The sequence below is a fragment of the Salmo trutta genome, chromosome 15 (genome assembly GCF_901001165.1).
Source record: "Salmo trutta chromosome 15, fSalTru1.1, whole genome shotgun sequence".
Taxonomy (NCBI): domain Eukaryota; kingdom Metazoa; phylum Chordata; class Actinopteri; order Salmoniformes; family Salmonidae; genus Salmo; species Salmo trutta.
This window is the reverse complement of record NC_042971.1, coordinates 45,931,560-45,956,581: the sequence shown is the minus strand read 5'-3', so window position 1 is coordinate 45,956,581 and position 25,022 is coordinate 45,931,560. Positions and strand designations below refer to the sequence as shown.

Genomic DNA, 25,022 nt, shown 5'->3' with positions numbered 1-25,022 from the left:
GCATTAATGTTCTGTCGTGTCCTGCATGCCCACATTATGCCAATCGTTTATTTTCTTCTCTTTTTATTCTTACAGTAAGTATCATAAAAAGTCAGAAATCTCAGGAGGATGATGTGTTGCGGGCCCTCTGGAAAGTAATAAAATATACCCCTGACTGCCGTGGTGGAGAAGGACGCAAAGTATGTACTAAGCTGCCACAACATTCGTCAACTAGTACCATGGAAATACTTTTAGCCAGCAGTGCACAAAGTTTCTTCAATAATGTCCTTTTCTAGTTTGATAAAGTTGTAATGTGCTGATTCTCTTCACTGCAGATCTGACCCATCACACAACTTTTCAAGAGGGCCACTATGCTCCAGATCGCCTTCTGTGCTCAGAGGTCCTTGATGAGTATTTACCCCATCACACCACTCTTATTAGTCATTACTCAAATAAAGCTATGGGCCTGTATATACTATGTCCCAGTCTTATTATGCATGTAATGTCAGTGGGTGAATTATGAAACAATTACTGTATGCAGTTGTAAAAAAAATTGTAAAGTAGATTTGTTTTTGCCATTGCTTGATCTATTTTAAATGTAAGAATATGTTGCAGATTAACTTTAATTGGTGACTATGAAAACCAATAGAAATGCAATGAACAATGTTTTCAATATCCAACTTTATCCTCTGCAAATTATTTTGCAGTACACTCCGAGAAAAAAAATGCTATCTAGAACCTTAGGGTTATTTGGCAGTTCCATAGGCGAACCCTTTGAAAAAACCTTTTTGGTTCCAGGTAGAATCCTTTTGGTTTCAGGTAGAACCCTTTTGGGTTCTATGTAGGACCCTTTCCACAGAGGGTTGTACATGGAAACCAAAAGGATTCTACGTTGAACCAAAAGGGCTTCTCCTTGCAACCAAAAAGGGTTATCCTATGGAGACAGCCGATGAACCCTTTTTTCTAAGAGTGTAGATAATAAGCTGTAGACAGGTGGTCATTACCAGGTTATGATGCGGTCTTAACTATGACCAGTAGGCTACATAATATAGCACATAATATAGTGGTCAGAATTATGACAAGCTGGTCAGATAGAGGTCACAGTTATGGCCAAAATTAGTTATGGCCAAAATACGTCCTATATTCTGGTCAGTAAAAATACGTTAAAAAACCCCATCCCTTTTCAACAAGTTTGCGACCAGAGTAAGACATCATAAAAAGACGTCAACCAGGTTTTGCCCAATGGGATTGGTTGACAAATTGTGCGTCCCACTAGCCAGGCGACGGCTGCATGGTGCAGTTGGTGAGAAGCAACTGCAACGACTTGAAGACGATTTCATCAAAAACTGCATAACCTTTGATCACGTTTATCAAGTTCATGCAGTCAACATGTAGGCGCAAGTCTGACAATTTTTCTCCCCATAATGCAAAACACACTTCGATGGTCACCGACTGGACAAAATGTATCCACATTTATCTTGGGAGAATGTAGATAGATAAATATGTAGGTATTGTTTGCAGCGGTCATTTTAGGCTGCCGGAAAATATATTACTCATTTAACATTTGATACACTACATATGCAAAAGTATGTGGAAACCCCTTCAAATTAGTGGATTTGGCTATTTAAACCACACCCATTGTTGAAAGGTGTATAAATTAGAGCACACAGCCATGCAATCTCCATAGACAGACATTGGCAGTAGAATGGCCTGTACTGAAGAGCTCAGTGACTGTCAACGTGGCACAGTCATAGGATGCCACCTTTCCAACAAGTCAGTTCATCAAATTTCTGCACTGCTAGAGCTGTCCTGGTCAACTGTAAATGCTGCTTATTGTGAAGTGGAAAGTCTAGGAGCAACAACAGCTCAGCCACAAAGTTGTAGGCTGCACACACTCACAGAACGGGACCGCTGAGTGCTGAAGAGCGTAAAAATCGTCTGTCCTTGGTTGCAACACTCACTACCACGTTTCAAACTGCCTCTGGAAGCAACGTCAGCACAAGAACTGTTCATCAGGAGCTTCATGAAATGGGTTTCCATGGCCGAGCAGCCGCACACAAGCCTTGCACAATGCCAAGCATTGGCTGGAGTGGTGTAAACTCCATATTAATGCCCTTGATTTTGGAATAAGATGTTCAATGAACAGGTGTCCACATACTTTTGGTCATGTAGTGTAGCTTACCTAGTTCATTACAATTTCTTAAAATTCATGTTTATTGATAGCATCAATGTCTTCATGTCTTTATTAAACACTGTGTAAACATTCACAGTGCATGGTTGGAAAAGTATGTGAACCCTTGGATTTAATAACTGGTAGACTTGTTTACGTTCTGCTGTGCGTTTTGTTGCTAACCTTACTTTGCTACCTGCCAACTTTACGGTTTTTACATTTTAATTACATTGAGATATTTTTGTGTTCTTCCCTCGCTCAACTTTTTTCATTCAACTTTTTCACTCTGGATGCTTTATCTGGACGTGGTTCGTCAGGACCTCCACCAGCCGAAGCTAAGTAGTAACATTAACATGATGCCTTCTAATTGCATTCGCTGTACTCATAATATCCAGGAGAACGATCGCCTTACGGCGAGGATAGCTGTGCTGCAAGCCCAGCTTCATACGCAATCATTAGGCAAGGGTAATTTAAGTGTAGGAAAGGATGAAACAGCGTCTGTGCCACCAGTAAGTACAGATAGTAGTATATATCCCCTCACACAGTCCCCGCAGCCGGACAACTTTCTCATGGCTTCTGGAAGGAAATGCTGTAGGAATGCTCAACCGATGTCGCTCATTCAGCCGACAGAAACTTTAAACCGGTTCTCCCCATTAAGCAGCAAGTTGGAGTCAGAGGCCGAGACTTCTCTGGTCTATACTCCCGTTCCGGGGTCCGAGACGCCGAAGCCTCCTACCATTATCTCGGACAAATTGAAAACCCCATGTCATTGGCGACTCCATTACCCGCAGTATTAGACTTAAAACGAATCATCCAGCGATCATACACTGTGTACCAGGGGGCAGGGCTACCGACGTTAAGGATAATCTGAAGATGGTGCTGGCTAAAGCTAAAGCTGGCGAGTGTAGAGAGTATAGGGATATTGTTATCCACGTCGGCACAAACGATGTTAGGATGAAACAGTCAGAGGTCACCAAGCGCAACATAGCTTCAGCGTGTAAATCAGCTAGAAAGATGCGTCGGCATCGAGTAATTGTCTCTGGCCCCCTCCCTGTTAGGGGGAGTGATGAGCTCTACAGCAGAGTCTCACAACTCAATCGCTGGTTGGAAACTGTTTTCTGCCCCTCCCAAAAGATAGAATTTGTAGATAATTGGCCCTCTTTCTGGGACTCCCCCACAAACAGGACCAAGCCTGGGATGTTGAAGAGTGACAGACTCCATCCTAACTGAGGGGTGCTCTCATTTTGTCTACGAACATAGACGGGGCACTAACTTCCCTAGCTCCACAATGAGATAGGGTGCAGGCCAGGCAGCAGGCTGTTAGCCAGCCTGCCAGCTTAGTGGAGTCTGCCACTAGCACAGTCAGTGTAGTCAGCTCAGCTATCCCTATTGAGACCGTGTCTGTGCCTCGACCTAGGTTGGGCAAAACTAAACATGGCGGTGTTCGCCTTAGCAATCTCACTGGAATAAAGACCTCCTCCATTCCTGCCATTATTGAAAGAGATTGTGATACCTCACATCTCAAAATAGGGCTACTTAATGTTAGATCCCTCACTTCCAAGGCAGTTATAGTCAATGAACTAATCACTGATCATAATCTTGATGTGATTGGCCTGACTGAAACATGGCTTAAGCCTGATGAATTTACTGTGTTAAATGAGGCCTCTCCTACTGGTTACACTAGTTACCAAATCCCCCGCAAATATTCAAATTTTTGGTGACTTTAATATTCACATGGAAAAGTCCACAGACCCACTCCAAAAGGCTTTTGGAGCCATCATCGACTCAAGTGGGTTTTGTCCAACATGTCTCCGGACCTACTCACTGCCACAGTCATACTCTGGACCTAGTTTTGTCCCGTGGAATAAATGTTGTGGATCTTAATGTTTTTCCTCATAATCCTGGACTATCAGACCACCATTTTATTACGTTTGCAATCGCAACAAATAATCTGCTCAGACCCCAACCAATGGTCATCAAAAGTCGTGCTATAAATTCTCGGACAACCCAAAGATTCCTAGATGCCCTTCCAGACTCCCTCCACCTACACAAGTATGTCAGAGTACAAAAATCAGTTAACCACCTAACTGAGGAACTCAATTTAACCTTGCGCAATACCTTAAATGCAGTCTTAATTGAGGAAAATAAGAACAATCCAAAATGTATTTTTGATACTGTCGCAAAGCTAACTAAAAGCAGCATTCCCCAAGAGAGGATGGCTTTCACTTCAGCAGTGATAAATTCATTAACTTCTTTGAGGAAAAGATCATGATCCTTAGAAAGCAAATTACGGACTCCTCTTTAAATCTGCGTATTCCTCCAAAGCTCAGTTGTCCTGAGTCTGCACAACTCTGACAGGACCTAGGATCAAGGGAGACACTCAGGTTTTTTAATACTATATCTCTTGACACATTGATGAAAATAATTGTGGCCTCTAAACCTTCAAGCTTCATACTGGACCCTATTCCAACTAAACTACTGAAAGTGCTGCTTCCTGTGCTTGGCCCTCCTATGTTGAACATAGTAAACAGCTCTCTATCCACCGGATGTGTACCAAGCTCACTAAAAGTGGCAGTAATAAAGCCTCTCTTGAAAAAGCCAAACCTTGACCCAGAAAATATAAAAAGCTATCGGCCTATATCGAATCTCCCATGCCTCTTAAACATTTTTGAAAAAGCTGTTGCGCAGCAACTCACTGCCTTCCTGAAGACAAACAATGTATACGAAACGCTTCAGTCTGGTTTTAGACCCCATCATAGCACTGAGACTGCACTTGTGAAGGTGGTAAATGACCTTTTAATGGCGTCAGACCGGGGCTCTGTATCTGTCCTCGTGCTCCTAGACCTTAGTGCTGCTTTTGATACCATCGATCACCACATTCTTTTGGAGAGATTGGAAACCCAAATTGGTCTACACGGACAAGTTCTGGCCTGGTTTAGATCTTATCTGTCGGAAAGATATCAGTTTGTCTCTGTGAATGGTTTGTCCTCTGACAAATCAACTGTACATTCGGTGTTCCTCAAGGTTCCGTTTTATTTTACCGCTTGGTGATGTCAATCGGAAACATAATGTTAACTTTCACTGCTATGCAGATGACACCCAGCTGTACATTTCGACGAAACATGGTTAAGCCCCAAAATTGCCCTCCCTGGAAGCCTGTGTTTCCGACATAAGGAAGTGGATGGCGGCAAATGTTCTACTTTTAAACTCAGACAAAACAGACATGCTTGTTCTAGGTCCCAAGAAACAAAGGGATCTTCTATTGAATCTGACCACTAATCTTGATGGTTGTACAGTCGTCTCAAATAAAACTGTGAAGGACCTCGGCGTTACACTGGACCCTGATCTCTCTTTTGACGAACATATCAAGACTGTTTCAAGGACAGCTGTTTTCCATCTACGTAACATTGCAAAAATCTGAAACTTTCTGTCCAAAAATGATGCAGAAAAATGTATCCATGCTTTTGTCACTTCTAGGTTAGACTACTGCAATGCTCTACTTTCCAGCTACCCGGATAAAGCACTAAATAAACGTTAGTTAGTGCTAAACACGGCTGCTAGAATCTTGACTAGAACCAAATAAATTGATCATATTACTCCAGTTCTAGCCTCTCTACACTGGCTACCTGTTAAGGCAAGGGCTGATTTCAAGGTTTTACTGCTAACCTACAAAGCATTACATGGGCTTGCTCCAACCTATATTTCCATTTTGGTCCTGCCGTACATACCTACATGTACGCTACGGTCACAAGACGCAGGCCTCCTTACTGTCCCTAGAATTTCTAAGCAAACAGCTGGAGGCAGGGCTTTCTCCTATAGAGCTCCATTTTTATAGAATGGTCTGCCTATCCATGTGAAACACGCAGACTCGGTCTCGACCTTTAAGTCTTTATTGAAGACTCTCTTCAGTAGGTCCTATGATTGAGTGTAGTCTGGCCCAGGAGTGTGAAGGTGAACAGAAAGGCACTGGAGCAACGAACCGCCCTTGCTGTCTCTGCCTGGCCGGTTCCCCTTTCTCCACTGGGATTTTCTGCCTCTAACGTTATTACAGGGGCTGAGTCACTGGCTTACTGGTTCTCTTCCATGCCATCCCTAGGAGGGGTGCGTCACTTGAGTGGGTTGAGTCACTGACGTGATCTTCCTGTCCGGGTTGGCGCCCCCCTTGGGTTGTGCCGTGGCGGAGATCTTTGTGGGCTATACTTGGCCTTGTCTCGGGATGGTAAGTTGATGATTTAAGTGATCCCTCTAGTGGTGTGGGGGGATGTGCTTTGGCAAAGTGGGTGGGGTTATATCCTGCCTGTTTGGCCCTGTTCGGGGGTTTCGTCGGATGGGGCCACAGTGTCTCCTGACCACTCCCGTCTCAGCCGCTAGTATTTATGATGCAGTAGTTTATGTGTCGGGGGGCTAGTCAGTCTGTTATATCTGGAGTATTTCTCCTGTCTTATCTGGTGTCCTGTGTGAATTTAAGTACGTTCTCTCTAATTCTCTCTTTCTCTCTCTCTCTCTCTCTCTCTCTCTCTGAGGACCTGAGCCCTAGGACCATGCCTCAGGACTACCTGGCCTGATGACTCCTTGCTCTCCCCAGTCCACCTGGCTGTGCTGCTGCTCCAGTTTCAACTGTTCTGCCTGCGGCTATGGAACTCTGATCTGTTCACCGGATGTGCTACCTGTCCCAGACCTGCTGTTTTCAACTCTCTAGAGACAGCAGGAGCAGTAGAGATACTCTGAATGATTGGCTATGAAAAGCCATCTGACATTTACTCCTGAGGTGCTGAACTGTTGCACCCTCAACAACCACTGTGATTATTATTATTTGACGCTGCTGGTCATCTATGAATATTTGAATATCTTGACAATGTTCTGTTATAATCTCCACCCGGCACACCCAGAAGAGGACTGGCCACCCCTCATACCCTGGTTCCTCTCTAGGTTTCTTCCTAGGTTCTGTCCTTTCTAGGGAGTTTTTCCTAGCAACAGCTGACATCAGCTGATGTAAGAAGGGTTTTATAAATACATTTGATTTGATCAATAATACAGGCAGGCCTACTCAATAATAATGATTTTATTACTAAAATTCTAAATATTTCAATAAGCATTTATATATATATATATATATATATATATTATATAAAGTAAAATATTGTCTACACACATCCCATCCTACTCTTTTACAATCAGAATGATTAATGTGAAAATATATTTAAAATCAATAGAGGAACACAACTACAAGTAGCCTACCATACCTCAATGCGGAGTGCAATCCCATAATCTAACTGTTACATCTGCTCCTGCAACGCCCTCTACTGCTCATCCTGTCTCCTTGACCTTCTGCCACTCCCCCAGTACTCTCTCCCTCTCCCTCTCTCTCTGTGTGTGTGTGTGTGTGTGTGTGTGTGTGTGTGTGTGTGTGTGTGTGTGTGTGTGTGTGTGTGTGTGTGGGCGGAGACAGGTGTGCTGGAGTCAGAGCAGATCCCCACCAGCTGCAACCTGTCCATAATCAACACCTCTACAAATCCTCAGTCCTGCCACTTCCACACTGTCAGATCGTAATCTCTACTCAGTCAGTCTACGCTTCTAGCCGTTTGTTACTATTAGATCCTGTTGTGCCCGTTTTCCTTGCCTGATGCTGTTTTCCTCTCAGCTACAGTTCCGCCCACTCTGACTCTGGTCCCTGTCTCCCGTCTCGTCATCTTGCTACTCTGTCCTGGATTCCCCACTCTACTCCCTTGGATTCCCCTCCGGACCTGCTCACCCTGTCCCAACACCTCTCGCTCCAGCCTCAGCCTCCGCACCTGATTTCCTGCAACCCGACCGAGCTCCCCCTGGCCTGCACTCCCCTTGCTTCAATAAATACCTTGGTTACTTCATCCCAGTCCCCTCGTCTGACTCTGCTCTTGGGTTCCCCTGTTCCACTCCGCGTAACACTAACAACACACTATGAATCTAAGTTTGAAGGTTTTATACAAAGCTCTTATACAGAGGACACCCCTCAACTTCCATCAAGGTTTCTTGGCGTTCTTGCTAAGCTTGTCACCAAGCTGTTGGATCAAGTCAGCTAGTTCTTCTGTGGCCTGAGACTTCTCTTCCAGAAGCTCATATCGCAGGCTGGAGATGTCCTGCTTGATCTCCTTCAGCTCCCCTGCAAGGGATGCACCACAGGTTATTAATGACTCGATCCACTACAGCTCCATGTCACGGCCTTGCAGTTGTAAGAATGATCAGTCTTCCGTTAAGAGGGCACAACAGCTTTCTGATCTTACATATGGATATGAATCATAAATCACCTTCATTGATTTCGTCATTTTCACTGTCAACTTGAGCCTTTAGCACATATCGCTTAATGAGCCTCTTCATCAGTTTCTGTCAAGAAAAGAGAGAATCTTAAGAGACAACAGTTCAAAATGTAGCACTTCTGAGTATCGTCTGATCTTGCTAATTAATCAAATTGACTGGTATGGAGGAAGTACCTGGTATCGAGTAGGATGTTTGATGGTTTTCCTAATGGTGAAGTCATCCTGCCCTGGTGTCCTCGTTTGAGGTCTGTACTGATTGATCTGAAACAGAACAGAAACCACACACCCATTAAAAAATCCATTAAAGACTGACAACATCTAACGAGGCAGATATACAAATCGGCTACAGCCACTCCCTCAAAGCCGACTTCTGACCTTAAATCGCAAATTGATCATGGCCATCTCCCGTTGGTTGTCTTGGAGACAGGCTTTGGCCTTGCACAGCCTCACCAGACAAGCCCTTGTGCGCAGGACTAGGTAGTAGAAGGACTTGGGGCTGGGAACCAGGTTAAATGGTGGGGGAAGAGTATGCCCCTCATCAAAGTAGGACAGCCAGAGTTTAGCACGGGCAAACTTCCACTCCACATCGGCATCCTCCTGTTGAGATTGAGACAGACCACCAGGGAGTGCATAATTGGAGAGTGATAGGAGAGAGGCAATGACTCATTTATTTTAACTCATCTAGTATGGTCTGATTATTTTACCAAAACTGCTCGCAACATTACTCATAAAATGGTACATGAATACAACATGAACATAACAGTATAATACTCACACATACTCTAAATGGACATTATTCCCCTTTGAACTCAAAACAGTGATTATTGACTTTTGATTTCCCGTGAATTCCCTAGTGGTGTTTAGGCCTATTGCTTCCTAGTCTCACCTCAATCTCCTGATAGGAGTGATTGATCATTGCAATCAGCATGTTGAGCAGTACGATTACCATGGTTACATTGTAGACGCCAAAGAGAACATAACCAATGTTCTCTATGAACTTATGGTCATACTTCAAGACCACAGAGATAACTTCAGACAAGCCGAAGATGGACCAAAATAGAGTCTTAAAGCTCTCCTCCACTCTGTGAACACATATAAACACAAATAATCAAACACAACACACACACACACACACACACACACACACACACACACACACACACACACACACACACACACACACACACACACACACACACGGTATACGCATGGACACAGACATTAATAAATAACACACAAATGAATAAATACACATACATCTCTACTTAAAACATTTCATTTACAATAGGCAGGAGGGTACTTACGTGGTGAAGGCAGGGTTGTACTTGGCACCAAGGTAATAAGAATATAGATTGAACATGCCAATCATGAAAGCCAGGAAGACCATTATGAAAATGACCATGAACTTGACGATGTCCTTGACCGTCCGGCCTAGGGAGATTTGAAGTGGGCCGAAGCTCTCATTGGCAGGCAAGATGTAGGCAATGCGGGAGAAACTGAGCACCACTGCAATGGAGTACAAACCCTCGGAGATGAGCTGAGGGTCGGAGGGTAACCACCTGTTCCTTGCTGAGAGAGTGAGAGAGAAACGGTGGCAGCACTTGTTCGTTTTATGACACTAAGGTTACTGTAATACTACATACACACTGTTAGCCTGTAGACAGAGTTGGACCTATGCTATTATTATAATCATCTTTTAAGTACAAAAAAAAAAAAATGCATGAAATGAAATAAAATGTATGCACTCACTACTGTAAGTCGCTCTGGATAAGAGCGTCTGCTAAATGACTAAAATGTAAAATGTTAATAATAACGTATCACTTGCACTGACCATGTGTGTAATATGCTACATTTGGAGGCAGTGAGGCGTTGCTCAGGTCTATGTTGGGCATGTTGGGAACATACATGTCCACATACAACTGGGCCTCAGAGGCCCTCAGGAAGGCCATGAGCCGAGCCGTGAAGGATGCCACGAAGATGGACAGCATGCCAAAGTCTAGTACGTTCCACAGGTGCATGATGTACTCCCTTGGCCCATCAGCCCAGATCTCCTTACACTCTGACCAGATCATCCCTAACAAAGAGAAGAGTGCTTTTCAATGCAAATCTGTTTGGAGCATACGAGTGACATTATTTCAGTACATTCAGATTTCATTCAGATTATACCGTGTTAAAAGATATGAACAAGGAGATATAAATAGACTGGATAATAATGTCTCTCCCACAAAAGCAGCTGTTTGTAAATCAGAGTAATTTACCAATCACCCAATTCATGATGAGCATCTCAGTCCAGGAGAACTGACTGGTTTTGACCCTGAACACCTGAAGAGGGTGGTCTGTTATAGTCTCGTTGGGAAGGTTCTTTACTCCCTCGAAGCGGTCCGAGGCATTGATTACCAGCAGTCCAAGAAAGATGGTGAATGAAACAGCATGGGCCACAAACTTCATGAAGGGGCTACGGAGAATCTGACCGAACTGATACAGAGGAAATCAACCACATAAACAGCAACCATCAATCTCATGATATATACCAACATCAAATCAAATTTTAATTGTCACATGCACCGAATACAAAAGGTGTAGACCTTACAGTGAAATGCTTACTTACAAGCCCTTAACCAACAATGAGGTTAAGAAAAATAAGTGTTAAGAAAAAAAAAAAAAACAATTAAAGATCTGTAGCGAGTGGATTTACAGGTGATACGGGTATAGAGTCAATGTGCGGGGGCACAGGTTAGTCTAGGTAATTGAGGTAATATGTACATGTAGGTAGAGGTAAAACATATATTTTTTAAATATTATTATTATTTTTTGTTTTGTTTTTATTTAACTAGGCAAGTCAGTTAAGAACAAATTCTTATTTACAATAACGGCTTACACCGGCCAAACCCGGACGACGCTGGGCCAATTGTGCGTCACCCTTTGGGACTCCCAATCACGGCTGGATGTGATGCAGCCTGGATCATGTGTTAAGGAGTGATTCTGAGAAGACAATAGAAAGAGGATTGTGTGTGTACCTTACTGCAGGGCACTATCCAGTATGCGATTGAGAGGAAAGGAAGGCCAATAGCCACTCCCAGGACTATCCAGCATTTCACCCCAGCAGACTGCTGCCTAAGTCCAGCTAGGTTCTCATACCACAGGGTCAGGAGCTGTTGCTGGCAGTTAGGATGGGCCACAAACTAGAGACATAATGAAAAATAACTTTGACATACTACAACATTGATAACCAGAGGCAGAGGTTGTCTGTTTTGTCATACCTTGCATATTATTGAGTTGTAGAATCCCTACATTGATGGTTGTTAAACAGTTGTAAAACACCTATTTCATTTAGGCCTCATTCCAGTTTTTCTTTATAATAAACCCTTTATAGGGGACGGGTAGAATGGGAAAATGTACTCAAAAGTGTGTTTCTCATTGTGCCCTTGAGATTGATTGCTTTTCAAATGAAGACTACTGAGTGCTGTTAAAGACAATTACAGACACGCACAAACACCAGAGGGAGATTAAAATTTAAAATGGCCATTTGAAAAAAATATAATGTTTGATTCAGCTTGAGTGATTCAGCTAACCTTCTTGACCTCGTACTTAATGGCCAGTTTGACCCGACTGAGGCAGGGTCGACTGTGATCGCCGGGCAGAGCTTGGTCCACATCCCCATTCAAAATGGCCTCCACCTCCTCCGTGTCTCTGCATAGGTCTAGCACTCCCACCACAAAGTCCTTACACTGCATGGACAGCTTCCTGTAGTCATTCTACACAGAGAGAAGAGAGAGAGAGAATTCTGTAAGAATGATTGAAAATGATGCAAGCTCCAGGGGTCACAACCTTTGATGGATTGCTATTATGTTTCAGTCTCTCACTTTTTGGTCTGCATGTGAAATATTCTAATAGAAATCTGGAACACCACAGATCAACCATTTCTGCACTGACAAATACTGCATATATTATCTTCTCTCATGAAGGTAGGGTGTGTGAGAGTTGGAGTTTGAATGCCAATGTTTGTCACACATTTTGGTTTTTCATAATGAGCATAAATTGTGCATTTGTGCGCACACATTTCTACATGTCTTTCTGAGGCTGTTCCTCAGAAAGAGGAGATACTGTATGTGTGCTTATGAGTGTGTGTGTCTTTGTGACTAAGTTCATACCCATTCATACCCTCAAGCCAAAACATTTTTTGTTTTGATTAGCTTGATTACTGATTGGTCAGTAGTCAGGAAAAAATAACAAAAATATTAGACAGAACTCTCTGTGGATTACTTTTAATTAACAGCTCGCTCATACAATAACAGAAGGATTCACAGTCGGCCCTAGGCATAAGCGACTGCTTAGGGCGCCCAAGCCGCTAGGGGTCCTCCGACCATTTGTTGTTGCAAAATCTCTCCGTCCCATGGAAAAATGTGTAGAATTGCAGCAAACTTGCTTTAAAAAAATCACTTAGGGCCCAAAAAAGGCTCCCTGCCAGGAGTCAACAGACTGGATATGAAAATCCTTGATTAATATTGTTCTTCTCTCACTGATTCTCAGAAGTGACTTCCCCTTTGAGTGCATGTGGCTTATCTACAGGCACGTGCACAGATACAGGTCTAAGGGTGCCTGAGCACCTGTTCTTTTACCCTCCTACGAGAAAAGTGCCCTTCAGATTGGTGGCATTTTAAAATTATTACATTTTTATATCACTTATAATCTATTTTCTCTCTTGTTAATTAAATACATTGGCTTTCAAACTAGCTATAGTTATTTCATATTTTTTAATCTTGGAGTGCCCACAGGCAGATGCTACCGGCGATGAACAATAGTGTAGTGGCTTATACCTTTTAAATTGCGTGTCATCTCAGTCAGGAACAGGGAAGGTTTTACTTTGACTGTTTGTTAGTAGGCCTAATAGGCAGATGTCAGTAGCAGAACAAATTCCAATCACTGACCCCAGGAAGACTAGCTGTCGCCATTGGCATCGGCTAATGGGGATCCCAATAAAATCTAAAGACTAGTTAGATTGTTTCAACAGAATAGATAACTAGCTAGCTACATTTGCTTGGATCAGCTTATCAGGCCAGATCAGCCCACTCCTGTTTTCCCTCTCTTTGAGCAGTAGGCAAATTTCTAACCATGTCACAAGGTCAATGACTGATTTGAGTGTGTTCACAATTTTCATTTTCTCAGAGCGGGTTCCAATAATATAAGAGTGTTTAATTTGCGGGAGTGTACTGTACATGAACTACATCTAGAGAGAGAGAGGGAAAGGGAAAGAGATATGTGAGAATTATTGAAATGGGCCACATGTGTCAGTCTCTCCCTTTATGTTCCGCATGTAAAATATTCCAATAGAAACCTGGAAACCCAGAGACCAACCTTTTCTGCACTGACAAATACTCTGTATATTTTCTTACCTCATTAAGGCAGGGTGTGAGAGTACGAGTTTGCATGCCAATGTTTGTGTTTGTCACTCATAATGGTTCTTTATCATGAGCATGAACTGTGTGTGTGCGTCTGTGTGTGTTGGCGTGCATCTACGTGTTTGTGTTCTGTGTGGCTCAGTTGGTAGAGCATGGAGCATCCAACCCCAGGGTTGTAGGTTCAATTCCCACAGGGGACCAGTACAAAAAGAAAAAATGTATTAAAATGTATGCACTCACAACTGTAAGTCACTCTGGATAAGAGTGTCTGATTAAAATGTATGAGGAGATACTGTATTTGTGTGTGTCTATATTCATACCCATCAATTTTAAACCTCAACACAATATTTGGAGAGGTCAGTAATCAGGATAAAATAACAGAAAGATTAGACAGACCTGCGGAGTATTTTTTATGAACAGCTCCAACAATACCAGGAGTCAACAGAATGGATATGAAAATCCCTGATTAGACTTATTCTTGAAAAAGCTACATGAATATGTTGTATGTTGAGGGTGGGTAGTATGTTGCAAAGCCTGACATACAGTACACTCAGATATTGCAATAATTTCTAAACATGTCACAAGGTCAATGACTCATTTGAGCGTGTTCCCAATCTTAATTTTCTCAAAGCAGGTCCCAATAATATAAGTGTGTCATCACTCCAATAATATTTGAGTGTTGTGCACGTGTATTACCTGATTTGATCTCTGCCCAATTAATCATGTCTGTGTGATCAAAAGACTGAAATCAGCTCTTTCTGAAATATCTGCACAAAGCTTTGAGCCCATATTATTAAATTAGTGAGAGGGTGGAGAGCATATGAGAGAGAAAGCAAGCCAATACATTACACAGATGAAAATATTCTTTAGCAGTAAACCCCTTCTTCCAATCCTCAAGCTTGGTCTTTGTGTTTCTCACCTTGAACTCAGTCTCGATGTTGGCGAGGCGAGCCAGCTCGTTGCTGAGCTCCAGAGCGGTGAATACAGGGTCCTCACTAGACAGGGACAGGTAGGCAGCACTGGCCAGCCCTTTATAAGCATTCATCCTGGAGCGGGAGTGGCTGAACGAGTCACGGCACTGCTTGTCATGACACTCGCTACACTTACAGAAGTAGTCATGGGGCTTCTCGATCCGGGCTCCCTTCATCAACAGAGTGTGCACTATCTCGTACTCCTGGCAGTGTGCAGCCAGGATGACCGGGGTCACGTCATGGGAGAAACGCGTGCCGTCTTCGTCGTAGGCATAGAAGTCATCATCTCGTAGCTCCTGCTCCAGGGGACTTAAAGTGAGGCGCAGCCCACCTCCGAATGCAGGGTGGGCCAGGATAGCCTCTACGATACGTACATAGCCCTTACTGATGGCCAAGAGGAGGCCATCGCCCACACGAGCTAGACCCTCCTTCTTCAGCAGTAGTTCTGTCACTTCCAAGTGCTCATTACCCACGGCCAACTGCAGTGCATTCTGGCCCATGTAGTCCACACAGTTGATGTTGAGGGTCTTGGACTCTTCCAGCATCTTACGCACCACTGGGATGTTCCCATACTCAGCAGAGTCTAGGAAGCGCTCCTCCTCTGAAGTGAGACTGGTGCCCCGCTCACTGAACATGTAGGCTGGTCCACGGATAGCCTGCCGACGACCCTTCTCTCGCACAGTAGTTTTTCTATGGTGCATGGTCTCAACTCTGAATGGAGAAAGACGGTGACAAAAACTATTCAGAGCAGAAGGAAGATCACAGAAATTGAAGAGAAAAGTGAGTAGAAAAAAACATAACATTCAGAGCAGATGTTTACACTTTTCAAAATGATAGTCAAGGAGTGCTTGGATACTTTTTGTTTTTTACAATGGCATGATTATGGAATTTCAGCATGTATAATTAAGCAACGTAATTAGAGTAGTAAAAATAAACGTTTTGTCGTACCCATGGTATATGGTCTGATATACCACGGCTGTCAGCCAATCAGCATTCAGGGCTTGAACCACCCAGTTTATAATACACAACATCCTTGGTCTGCTGAGTTGTTTTATTGAGCAACTGGATGACAGGTGTCGGTCTCTCTATGGAGAGAGGTGTGATCGGCATCTGTTGAAATCTGACGGCTTTGATTGAAAGTCAAACATTTGCTGTACAGTACTAGCTAAGCAAAATATATCCTGAAGTCCTGATGGGGACTTCTGTCTCAATCCAGTCCTCTCTATATAGGGTTCATATGCCCAGTTAAATAAATGCAGCCTCATGGTGTTCTTTAAGTAACCTACACTCAGAAAGCTGTACAATCTGTTTTAGTCCAATGACAGCTGCCCAGCTACTTGTAAAATGAAGCGGAAGGATGGGCCCGGGGAAATGTTACCACCGTTCATAGCCCCAATTCATAAATGGGGCTATGAATGCAAGGCCTGACAGTCCATGTGATCAACAGGATACAATAGTTTTACACATATTTGGCTATATTATGTTTGTTTGCAAATGCTCAAAATGGGAGCATTATAAATAATGTATCATAAACAGGCCTACTCATAATTTGGATTATATAGGAGGTAAAACAGGTGTAGGAAGATAGTTGTACTAGACTCATGAGCAGTGCCGACACGTCAATCAGGGCAGGTGGGGCTACAAAAAATATATACACAGTTGAATTCGGAGGTTTACATACACCTTAGCCAAATACATGTCACGACTGTCGTATGATGAAGGAGCGGACCAAAGCGCAGCGTGTGTATCGTTCCACGTTTTATTATAACTGTGAAACTATGCAAGACATACAAATAAACTAATAAACAAACCGTGACGAAGAGGTGCAACATACACTAACTCACAATAATCTCCCACAAAACCTAGTGGGAAAAACAACAACTTAAATATGATCCCCAATTAGAGACAACGATGACCAGCTGCCTCTAATTGGAGATCAACCCCCAAAAAACATAGAAATACAGAAACTAGACCCACACAACAAAGAAAATATAAACTAGACAAAACCCCCTGTCACGCCCTGACCTACTCTACCATAGAAAATAAAAGCTTTCTATGGTCAAGACGTTACATTTAATACATTTAAACTGAGTATTTCACAATTCCTGACATTTAATCCTAGTACAAATTTGTTTTAGGCCAGTTAGGATCACCACTTTATTTTTAGGATGTGAAATGTCAGAATAATAGTAGAGAGAATGATTTATTTCAACTTTTATTTTTTTATTTCTTTTATCACATTCCCAGTGGGTCAGAAGTTTACATACACTCAATTAGAATTTGGTAGCATTGCCTTTAAATTATTTAACTTGGGTCAAACGTTTCGGGTAGCCTTCCAAAAGCTTCCCACAATAAGTTGGGTGAATTGTGTCCCACTCTTCCTGACAGAGCTGGTATAACTTAGTCAGGTTTGTAGGCCTCCTTGCTCACACACGCTTTTTCAGTTCTGCCCACACATTTTCTATGGGATTGAGGTCAGGGATTTGTGATGGACACTCCAATACCTTTACTTTGTGGTTCTTAAGCCATTTTGCCACAATTTTGAAAGCATGCTTGGGGTTCCTGGATGGGATGGATTCATTGTCCATTTGGAAGACCCATTTGCGACCAAGCTTTAACTTTCTGACTGATGTCTTGAGATGTTGCTTCAATATATTCACAGGATTTTCCGTCTTCATGAGGCCATCTATTTTGTGAAGTGCACCAGTCCCTCCTGCAGCAAAGCACCCCCACACCATTATTGCTCCCACCCCCGTGCTTCACGGTTGGGATGGTGTTCTTCGGCTTGCAAGCCTACCCCTTTTTCCTCCAAACATAACGATGGTCATCATGGCCAAACAGTTCTATTTTTGTTTCATCAGACCAGAGGACATTTCTCCAAAAAGTACGATCTTTGTCCCCATGTGCAGTTGCAAACCGTAGTCTGGCATTTTATTGTGGTTTTGGAGCAGTGGCTTCTTCCTTGCTGAGCGGCTTTTCAGGTTATGTCAAAATAGGGCTCGTTTTACTGTGGATATAGATACTTTTGTACCTGTTTCCTCCAGCATCTTCACAAGGTCCTTTGCTGTTGTTGTGGGATTGACTTGCACTTTTCGCACCAAAGTACGTTCATCTCTAGGAGACAGAATGCGTCTCGTTCCTGAACGGTATAACGGCTGCGTGGTCCCATGGTGTTTATACTTGCGTACTATTGATTGTACAGATGAACGTGGTACCTTCAGGCATTTGGAAATTGCTCCCACGGATGAACCAGACTGATTTCTTTAGATTTTTCCATGATGTCAAGGAAAGAGGTACTGAGTTTGAAGGTAGGCCTTGAAATACTACCACATGTACACCTCCAATTGACTCAAATGATGTCAATTAGCCTATCAGAAGCTTCTAAAGCCCAGACATCATTTTCTGGAATTTTCCAATCTGTTTATAGGCACAGTCAACTTAGTGTATGTAAACTTCTGACCCAATTGTGATACAGTGAATTATAAGTGAAATAATCTGTCTGTAAACAATTGTTGGAAAAATTACTTGTGTCATGCACAAAGTAGATGTCCTAACCGACTTGCCAAAACTCTAGTTTGTTAACAAGAAACTTGTGGAGTGGTTGAAAAACGAGTTTTAATGACTCCAACCTAAGTGTATTCAAACTTCCGACTTCAACAGTACAGTGCTTTCGGAAAGTATTCAGACCCCTTGACTTTTCCATTTTTTGTTACGATACAGCCTTATTCTAAAATTGATTTAAAAATATAATTCCCCTTTATCAATCTACACACAATACCCCATAATGACAATTCAAAAACAGTTTTTTGGAAATATTTGCAAATTTATAAAAACTCAAAGATCACATTTACATATGTATTCAGACACTTTACTCAGTACTTTGTTGAAGAACCTTTAGCAGTAAATACAGCCTTGAGTCGTCTTGGGTATGACGTTACAAGCTTAGCACACCTGTATTTGGGGAGTTTCTTCCATTCTTCTCTGCAGATCCTCAAGCTCTGTCAGGTTGGATGGGGAGCATTGCTGCACAGCTATTTTCAGGTCACTCCAGAGATGTTCGATCGGGTTCAAGTCCGGGTTCTGGCTGGGCCACTCAAGGACATTCAGAGACTTTTCTTGAAGCCACTCCTGCGTTGTCTTGGCTGCGTGTTTATCGTCGTTGACCTGTTGGAAGTTGAACCGTCACCCCAGTCTGAGGTCTTGTGGCGCTCTGGTGCAGGTTTTCATCAAGGATCTATCTGTACTTTGCTCTGTTCATCTTTGCCTCGATCCTGAGAAGAACAAAAAAAACAGCATGATGCTGCCACCACCATGCTTCACTGTAGGCATGGTGCCAGGTTTCCTATAGACGTGACGCTTGGCATTCAGGACAAAGAGTTCAATCTTGGTTTCATCAGACTAGAGAATCTTGTTTCTCATGGTCTGAGAGTCTTTAGGTGCCTTTTACCAAACTCCAAGCGGGCTGTCATGTGCCTTTTACTGAGGGGTGGCTTCCGTCTGGCCACTCTACCATAAAGGCCTGATTGGTAGAGTGCTGCAGAGATGGTTGTCCTTCTGGAAGGTTCTCCCATCTCTACAGAGGAACTCTAGAGCAATGTCAGAGTGACCATCGGGTTCTTGGTCATCTCCCGGACCAAGGCACTTCTCCCCTGATTGCTCAGTTTAGCCGGGCGGCCAGCTCTAGGAAGAGTCTTCTTCAAAACCTCTTCCATTTAAGAATGATGGCGACTACAGTGTTCTTGTGCACTTTCAATGCTGCAGACATTTTTTTGGTACCCTTCCCCAGACATAATCCTGTTTCGGAGCTTTCCGGACAATTCCTTTGACCTCATGGCTTGGTTTTTGTTCTGACATGCACTGTCAACTGTGGGACCTTATATAGACAGGTGTGTGCCTTTCCAAATCATGTCCAATCATTTGAATCTACCACAGGTGGACTCCAATCAAGTTGTAGAAACATCTCAAGGATGATCGATGGAAACAAGATGCACCTGAGCTCAATTGAGTCTCATAGCAAAGTGTCTGAATACTTATGTAAATCTGATCAGTTTTTTAATTTTGAATAAAATAAAACTGTTTTGACTTTGTCATTATGGGGTATTGTGTGCTGATTGCTGAGGATTTTTTATTTATTTAATAAATTTTAGAATAAGGCTGTAACGTAACAAAATGTGGAAAAGGTTAAGAGGTCTGAATACTTTCCGAAGGCACTGTATTCTTCTTCTTCTGTTTTGCATGTTATTTTGGCATTGATACGTGTCACATACCAGTTTGCAAACAATGTTAAAAAATATATCATTGAGTTAATAAAGCCGCATACAAACATGGTATTTTTTTTGCTTTCTTGATTAAGGCAACTGCAAAACACAGGTGTTTCAGCCTAGCTCAGTACTTTCTGTGGTGGTGGTGCAGCCAACGTAAAATATGAAGCGTAGAGATTGGTAATGTTCTCTAGTTGCGCCGTGATTTGGTCAGTGTTCTGTCACTCATGGGGACACTATGTCACCACAAAATCTATGGGAGAGCTCGAAAATTTAAGCCCCTTGGGTGATGCCATAGAGTTACATTATAAGTGCCCATCCAAGAAGGCTCAAGATCATTGGCCTCAGATAAAATGATGATTATATCTACCGTAGCTTTGATTGGGCTGATCATGTTAACATCATACTTTCAAAATCTTAGCTAGCAAGCTAGTCAAGCAGTCGTCATCATGAATCAAGTTGACAATCTACTGGCAAATCCTTTTCAATCCTTGTCATATGAAGAGAAATTATAGATAAAACGTATCGGTGCTAATCGGCCATTGGACATAAATATTACACAAGTTGGAAATCGCAAATTCAACAATGAGTGGGTTGGAAGGAATCAGTGGCTAACTGCAAGCATTGCAAAGCAATCACTAGCTTGCTATTCAGTGGAGTGGGTGTTTGGTCCAAGTCTGGGTTTAAGGGTCTCTTTTCCAAGTTTAAAAGGATAAACATTCAACACCATGGGCCAGAAAAGTTTGAATACATTGGCCATGCTGTCAATCCAGCATGACTTCTGGCGCATTCAAAACAACTGGAAACTGGGAAATCTCAGACTTCATTGAGGTCAAGACAACTGGGAACTCTGAAAAAACTAGCTCTGACTGGGAAAATATGTTTCGAATGGTCATCCAACTCAGAATTCCAAGTTGAGAACTCTAGAGCTCCAACCTGAAGATCACTGACATGATTCGACCTTGTCCCCCCCCCAGAATTCCCAGTTGTCTTGAAAACACCATGAATCCAGAGAATGCCACACTTTGATGACAAAGATATGTATAGTGTAGCTAAGAAAGGAATACTAAGTGTATGTTGTGTAGTAAGCTGTTAGTAACCCATGTGCCTCACAATAATAATTTGGTCCCTTTCCACCTCATAATTTAGCCTACTGTTCTGACTTGGTGGTGCACATGTAGCCTATAGCCTGTTTTAGAGAAATGTAATCATTGAAAATTGTCAGAGCTGTCATTGTCTGCTTATATGCCTCCTTTGTTTATCCTATGGTTCTGACTTGGTGTACAGAAGAATACTGTAAGAACGGCCCATGCTCTGAATTTTGTTGCTGTACATTTCCAAATTGCTGAACAAATAGTTATTGACTACGTCCATCTTAGCTCGTTAATTAATGTTGTCATCGAAATTACGGATTGCCTATTATCCGCTCATCGTCCCCTTATGCCATAGTTTGTATATCTCAATTGTCAGTAGAAACCCCATTTGTTTAAGCAAGTCAGCCATATCTTTTTAAAAGCCAGTAAATGAGGCTGAATGAACTCTCGCTGCCAGACAAGGCTCCGCTGATAGCCAGGTGTAGCAGTGGTAAAGATTCACTCCAAGGTGCTGAAAAGATAGCTATGCTGTTGGTACAGCTTTATGTAGGCCCTAACAGTTTGTGGGCACCGTTATAGTGCAATTAATGTATTGTTCAGTGTTGTGTAGTGGTGTGACGATCGTCGGAAGGTGCAGCGTGTTGAGTGCTCATGATAAATATTTATTATACTCAGAACACTAGACAAAACAATAAACAAAGGAAAAACTAATGTCACGTTCTGTAGGCTTCATTGAGCAATACAAAAACAAGATCCCACAAAATCAGGTGGAAAAAACCCTACTTAAGTATGATCTCCAATTAGAGACAACGAGGACCAGCTGCCTCTAATTGGAGATCCTCCCAAACAAACCAACATAGAAATACCAAAACTAGAACCTAACATAGAAAACATAGAATAAACCCCCCGTCATGCCCTGACCTACTCTACCATAGAAAATAACAGCTTACCATGGTGAGGATGTGACAGTACCCCCCCCCCCCAAAAGGTGCAGACTCCGAATGCAACTAAAAGCAAAAAAAACTAAAACTAAAAAAACAAAAGGGAGGGTAGGAAGGGTAACCACTGTGTCTATGGCGGCTCTGGTGCAGTACCCAGAACCTTATCATCCAGCGAATGCTTCAGTAGAGGCGGCGGCTCTGGTACGGGGTGTAACCCCCGCTCCGCCCGCTGATCCCACTGCTTCTGTGCCACCAGACCGTGGGTCATCTCCGGAGGTTCCGGGCTGCAGGCCGCCGCTGGAGGTTCCGGCCTGCAGGCCGTCTCAGGAGGTTCCGGGCTGCAGGCTCCATGCCATGGATCATCACTGGAGGCTTTGTGCCATGGATCATCACTGGAGGCTCCGGGCCATGGATTTTCACTGGAGGCTCCCGTCCGTGGAATATCACTGGAGGTTCCGGGCCATGGATTATCACTGGAGGCTCCGGGCCATGGATTATCACTACAGGTTCCGGGCCATGAATTATCCCTACAGGCTCCGGGCCATGGATCATCACTGGAGGCTTCGTACGTGGAGCCGGAATAGATCTCACCGGACTAAGGAACGTCGCTGGAGACTCCGGACTGGGGAACGTCGCTGAGAGTTCTGGACTAAGGAACGTCGCTGGAGGCCGGGTGCGCAGAGCAGGCACAGGGTATACTGGGCCTTGGAGGCGCACTGACGGTCTGGAGCTTATGACTGGCACAACCTGTCCTGGCTGGATACTTATTTTAGTCCGGCAAGGGCGGGTCGCTGGCACAAGACAAACTGGGCTGTGCAGGCGCACTGTCGACACAGTGCATAGAACTGGCGCAGGATATACTGGGCCGTGGAGGCGCACTGGAGGTCTGGAGCTTATGACTGGCACAACCCATCCTGGTTGGATACCCCCTGTAGCCCGGCAAGCATGGGGCGTTGGAACAGGTTGCACAGGTTTGTGCTGGCGAACTGGGGGTACCGTGTGTAGAGCTGGCGCAGGATAACCTGGGCCGAAGAGACGCACCGGAGACCAGGAACGCTGAGCAGGCACAATCCTTCCTGGCTGAATGCCAACTCTAGCACGGCAACTGTGGGAAGCTTGCACCGAGCGCACCGGGCTGTAGCTGCGCACTGGCGACACAGTGCGCATCCCCGCATAACACGGTGCTTGCTCGATCACTCACTCCACACGGTAAGGACGGGGAGTTGGCTCAGGACTCCAACCTGACTCTGCCAATCTCCCCGTGTGCCCCCCCCTCACAAAAAAAAATTGGGGGCTGCCTCTCGCACTTGCCTCGTGGTTGGTATAGTGCCTCATAATAACGCCGCTCTGCTCTTGCTGCCTCAATCTCCTCCCTCAGGCGGCGATACTCCCCAGCCTGACTCCAGAGTCCTTTCCCGTCCAGAATCTCCTCCCATGTCCAGTTGTCCTGTCCATGCTGCTTGGTCCTTTTGTGGTGGGATCTTCTGTGACAATCGCCGTTAAAGAGTAGACCTAAGTGCAGCATGTTGAGTGCTCATGATAAATATTTATTATACCCAGAACACTAGACAAAACAATAAACAAAGGAAATACGAACTTCACGTTCTGTAGTCTTCACTGAGCAATACAAAAACAAGATCCCACAAAACCAGGTGGGAAAAAAAACCTACTGAAGTATGATCTCCAATTAGAGACAACGAGGACCAGCTGCCTCTAATTGGAGATCATCCCAAACAAACCAACATAGAAATACCAAAACTAGAACCTAACAACATAGACATAGAAAACATAGAATAAACCCCCTTGTCACTCCCTGACCTACTCTACCATAGAAAATAACAGCTTACCATGGTCAGGACGTGACAAGTGGCTTTGCTGGCATGCATTTAAAATATATATTTTTTGGTTTGCCCCACCAAGATTTACATACTAAAATCGCCACTCCTCATTAGAAATGTTTATGTTATTATTCAGGAATATATGTCTATACTATATTACATTATAAGACCATTGAACAGCTTGACATATCCCAGATTGTGCCTTTTATTAATATTCAGAATATCAAGAAGGCAGTGTAGCCTGATGTAAAACAACCAAGAAAAAGTTTTCATTTAAAGGTGCACGATGTAGAAATCGCTTCGCCATTTCCTGGTTGCTAAAATTTGAATAGTTTGCTTAATTTCAGATTATGTGAAAAAACAAGCAAGTGTTGAGAATCATTGTACCATCTAAACCGCTGTGAAATATCTTTCCATAACCAAAAATATGTTTTCAGCTGTTTGAAGCTGGCATACAAAACTGAAAGTAACAGGAAGCATAGAAATAGCACACATAGAACACATATACCCCTTCTTAGACTTTCGATGAGAATGACAGATCTATAACAAAAATGTCTATGTGAATTTGGTTCTGTCACCCAAAAAGTTACATATTGCAGCTGTAAATATTGGCATTTTGCACATTATAAAAGGCAAGCTTGTTCCTTTGATTTGATATCAAATGTCGAACAAAAATCAAAGTGACTTCTCCACTGACTCAACCTGAAGTATAAGCGATACTCTTGCTAATAAGACATAATGTCCCGATACTATTATGATGGTGATTTATCTCCCAAGTGTCGCACTTACGTTTTCTGAGGGAAGTTTCTGTGATCGAACTCAGAATGATCCCACTGACTTTCGAAATCGTGCGCCTCGACATCTGAATTCCTAGGGATTTCTTCTACTTGAGTCTGATATACACCGTTGTGGTCCTCATATGTATTCATCGAAACGATTTGTTGGTCGTGATGGTCGGCGTCGCTGTACACCGTGTTATCATACCACTCTCCTCTCGGATTCTGTCGTCGTCTGTACAAAGCATCCGGAAGAAGAGTCATACATCGGGTTAAAGATGGGGGATTTAAAAGCGGAGT

General features: G+C 43.3%; 1 protein-coding gene across 1 annotated transcript; it reads right to left on the bottom strand.

Moving 5' to 3' along the window:
- Positions 1 to 7,576: 7,576 nt before the first annotated feature.
- On the bottom strand, positions 7,577 to 24,871 carry LOC115149140 (short transient receptor potential channel 7). The gene is made up of 12 exons (XM_029691695.1): positions 24,736 to 24,871; positions 14,761 to 15,523; positions 12,015 to 12,197; positions 11,460 to 11,624; positions 10,701 to 10,917; positions 10,274 to 10,516; positions 9,747 to 10,011; positions 9,329 to 9,524; positions 8,818 to 9,039; positions 8,617 to 8,703; positions 8,434 to 8,509; positions 7,577 to 8,288 (listed from the first exon to the last, which is right to left on the bottom strand). Exons 2-12 carry the CDS (start codon positions 15,511 to 15,513, stop codon positions 8,149 to 8,151), a joined length of 2,547 nt encoding a protein of 848 aa, XP_029547555.1. The 5' UTR covers positions 15,514 to 15,523; positions 24,736 to 24,871; the 3' UTR covers positions 7,577 to 8,148.
- Positions 24,872 to 25,022: the final 151 nt, after the last annotated feature.

Bases quoted from the DNA above. Each gene is read 5' to 3' on its own strand.
- LOC115149140 (XM_029691695.1), bottom strand. From the start codon at position 15,513: ATGCACCATAGAAAAACTACTGTGCGAGAGAAGGGTCGTCGGCAGGCT. The intron at 10,012-10,273 runs GTCAGTGCAAGT...TCACTCTCTCAG, and splicing joins TGTAGCATATTACACACATG to CAAGGAACAGGTGGTTACCC. The intron at 8,289-8,433 runs GTGATTTATGAT...CATCCCTTGCAG, and splicing joins AAATGACGAAATCAATGAAG to GGGAGCTGAAGGAGATCAAG.